This window comes from Octopus bimaculoides, chromosome 16, assembly GCF_001194135.2.
Source record: "Octopus bimaculoides isolate UCB-OBI-ISO-001 chromosome 16, ASM119413v2, whole genome shotgun sequence".
In the NCBI taxonomy this organism is placed as follows: Eukaryota; Metazoa; Mollusca; class Cephalopoda; order Octopoda; family Octopodidae; genus Octopus; species Octopus bimaculoides.
In genome coordinates, this window is record NC_068996.1 from 52457408 (window position 1) to 52460190 (window position 2783).

At 38.7% G+C, this 2783-nt stretch overlaps 1 protein-coding gene across 1 annotated transcript in view; it reads left to right on the plus strand.

Annotated features, from left to right (window-relative positions):
• The window catches only part of LOC106870454 (beta-alanine-activating enzyme), a 116740-nt gene extending 115670 nt beyond the window's left edge, over nucleotides 1-1070 (plus strand). The window contains exon 16 of the mRNA XM_014916555.2: nucleotides 436-1070. Within this exon, the coding sequence (XP_014772041.2) occupies nucleotides 436-933 (498 nt within the window). The 3' untranslated portion in view covers nucleotides 934-1070. The remainder of the gene's footprint in view (nucleotides 1-435) is intronic.
• The last annotated feature ends 1713 nt before the right edge of the window (nucleotides 1071-2783 follow it).

A 2783-nucleotide genomic window follows, 5' to 3' on the forward strand; every position in this document is an offset into this window, starting at 1 on the left:
CGTTCCAATTAGAATGTTTAATAATTGAATGTTGTGAGTTCAAATCAGTTTTTTTTTTTTTTCAACATTTGTCTATTCATTAGCAAAGTTGTCGTCGTCGTCGTTTAACGTCCGCTTTCCATGCTAGCATGGGTTGGACGATTTGACTGAGGACTGGTGAAACCAGATGGCTACACCAGGCTCCAATCTGATTTGGCAGAGGTTCTACAGCTGGATGCCCTTCCTAACGCCAACCACTCAGAGAGTGTAGTGGGTGCTTTTACGTGTCACCGGCATGAAGGCCAGTCAGGCGGTACTGGCAACAGCCACGCTCATATAAAAAATAATTTTTTGTTTTAATCTTGGAATTCAACAGCTTTGATTTACTGTCAGGTGACTTTTGGCCAACCTTGTATATAGTGGAATAAATATTTACTTTTGAATTATTATTTTCAGATATGGGAAAGAAATACTGGAGGTGCAATTTTTTCCTCTCCAATTTGTATTCCACCTTCCAAAAACGATGGCCAAGAAATTATCATATGTGGATCACATAGTCATTATGTGTTTTGTTTTACAATTGATGGAGAACTTTGTTGGAAAACAAATGTACATTCTAGAATCTATGCAAGACCCTCAATCCTGAAGAATCTACATTTATTAACTTTTAATTCTAAGAAGCCTTTGAATTTACCTGTAAAAAGACATTATCAATCATCAGTTCTTAGTGATGAAAATAATGAAAAGTCACAGAAATTAAATACCTGTAGTGAGGATTTTAGTACTATCTTCTCAACTGATGGTAATTTGCATATTATTTGCATATCATGTGGTTGTGTATTGGGTGATTTCACTTTACCAGGAGAAGTGTTTTCTTCACCTCTTATTCTAGAGACAAACATTATTGTTGGATGCCGAGATGACTGTATTTATTGCTTAACAGTTACTGAATAATAGTTTACCCCTCAACAAAAAAATGAAATTGTAAATATATGTATATGTATATGTATATATATATATGTTTGTATTGTTAATAAAGTTTACCTCTTTTTGTTTGGAATGTTTTCTCTCACAATTTTCTGTTTTAGTTTTTTCTTTTTTTTAAAGTTGTTCTTGTTATTGTTACTACTACTACTGTGGAGGCGCAATGGCCCAGTGGTCAGAGCAGCGGACTCATGGTCATAGGATCGCGGTTTCGATTCCCTGACCGGGCATTGTGAGTGTTTATTGAGCGAACACACCTAAAGCTCCACAAGGCTCCTGCAGGGGATGGTGGCGAACCCTGCTGTACTCTTTCACCACAACTTTCTCTCACTCTTACTTCCTGTTTCTGTTGTGCCTGTATTTCAAAGGGTCAGCCTTGTCACACTGTGTCACGCTGAATATCCCTGTGAACTACGTTAAGAGTACACGTGTCTGTGGAGTGCTCAGCTACTTGCACGTTAATTTCACGAGCAGGCTGTTCCGTTGATCGGATCAACTGGAACCCTCGACGTTGTAAGTGACGGAGTGCCAACAACAACAACTACTACTACTATGACTACTACTTCTACTGATGATGGCAGCGGCGACAGCAGCAGCAGTAGTAGTAGTAGTAGTAGTAGTAGTAGTATGTGGCATGTTGTTTTCAAAACAGAACAAATAATCTGTTTCATCAAATTATAGCTACATATTCAAGAAAGAAAACTAAATAAAAGAATCACACAAATTGGAAATAAAATACACTGCATTCTGCCTTTGAATATATCTATATACAAGTTTCTGCGTCTGGATACTGGCCTGAAGAAGTGAGTCCTCGCTCCCATCAATATATATACAACTGACCCTTTAGCATTCAGTTTAGTTTGTCAAAAGTAATGCTTATTAAGTCACTTTATTTTAACTTAATCGCACATTATCTCATAACTCTTTTACTTGTTTCAGTCCTTTGACTGCGGCCATGCTGGAGCACCGCCTTTAGTTAAGCAAAAGGACTTATTCTTTGTAAGCCTAGTACTTATTCTATCGGTCTCTTTTGCCGAACTGCTAAGTTATGGGTACGTAAACACACCAGCATCGGTTGTCAAGTGATGTTGGGGGGACAAACACAGACACACATACATATATATATATACGACAGGCTTCTTTCAGTTTCCGTCTACCAAATCCACTCACAAGGCTTTGGTTGGCCCAAGGCTATAGTAGAAGGCACTTGCCCAAGGTGCCACGCAGTGGGACTGAACCCAGAACCATGTGGTTTGTAAGCAAGCTACTTACCACACAGCCACTCCTACACCTTCAAGATTTTTATGATCTGATTGCTTATGTTTGATATAGCATTGTAGGGTAGATGTGAGAGTTTAAATCTCAGTTTGAACATAAAACTTATAAAATATTTGGGCTGGATATGGATGGTTTAAATACTAAGAGAGTTAAATCATATCTTTGCCTTCTAATCCTAAAGAAACCTATTCTTCTTCAGGTCTAACCATAACCAATTCCTTAAAAAAAAGGCGCAGGAGTGGCTGTGTGTTAAGTAGCTTGCTTACCAACCACATGGTTCGGTTCATTTCCACTGTGTGGCACCTTGGGCAAGTGTCTTCTACTATAGCCTCAGGCCAACCAAAGCCTTGTGAGTGGATTTGGTATACAGAAACTGAAAGAAGCCTGTCGTATATATGTATATGTATATATTATATGTGTGTTTGTGATTCTGTGTTTGCCCCCCCCCCCCCAGCATCGCTTGATAACCGATGGTGGTGTGTTTATGTCCCCATAACTTAGCGGTTTGGCAAAAGAGATCAATAGAATAAGTACTAGGCTTA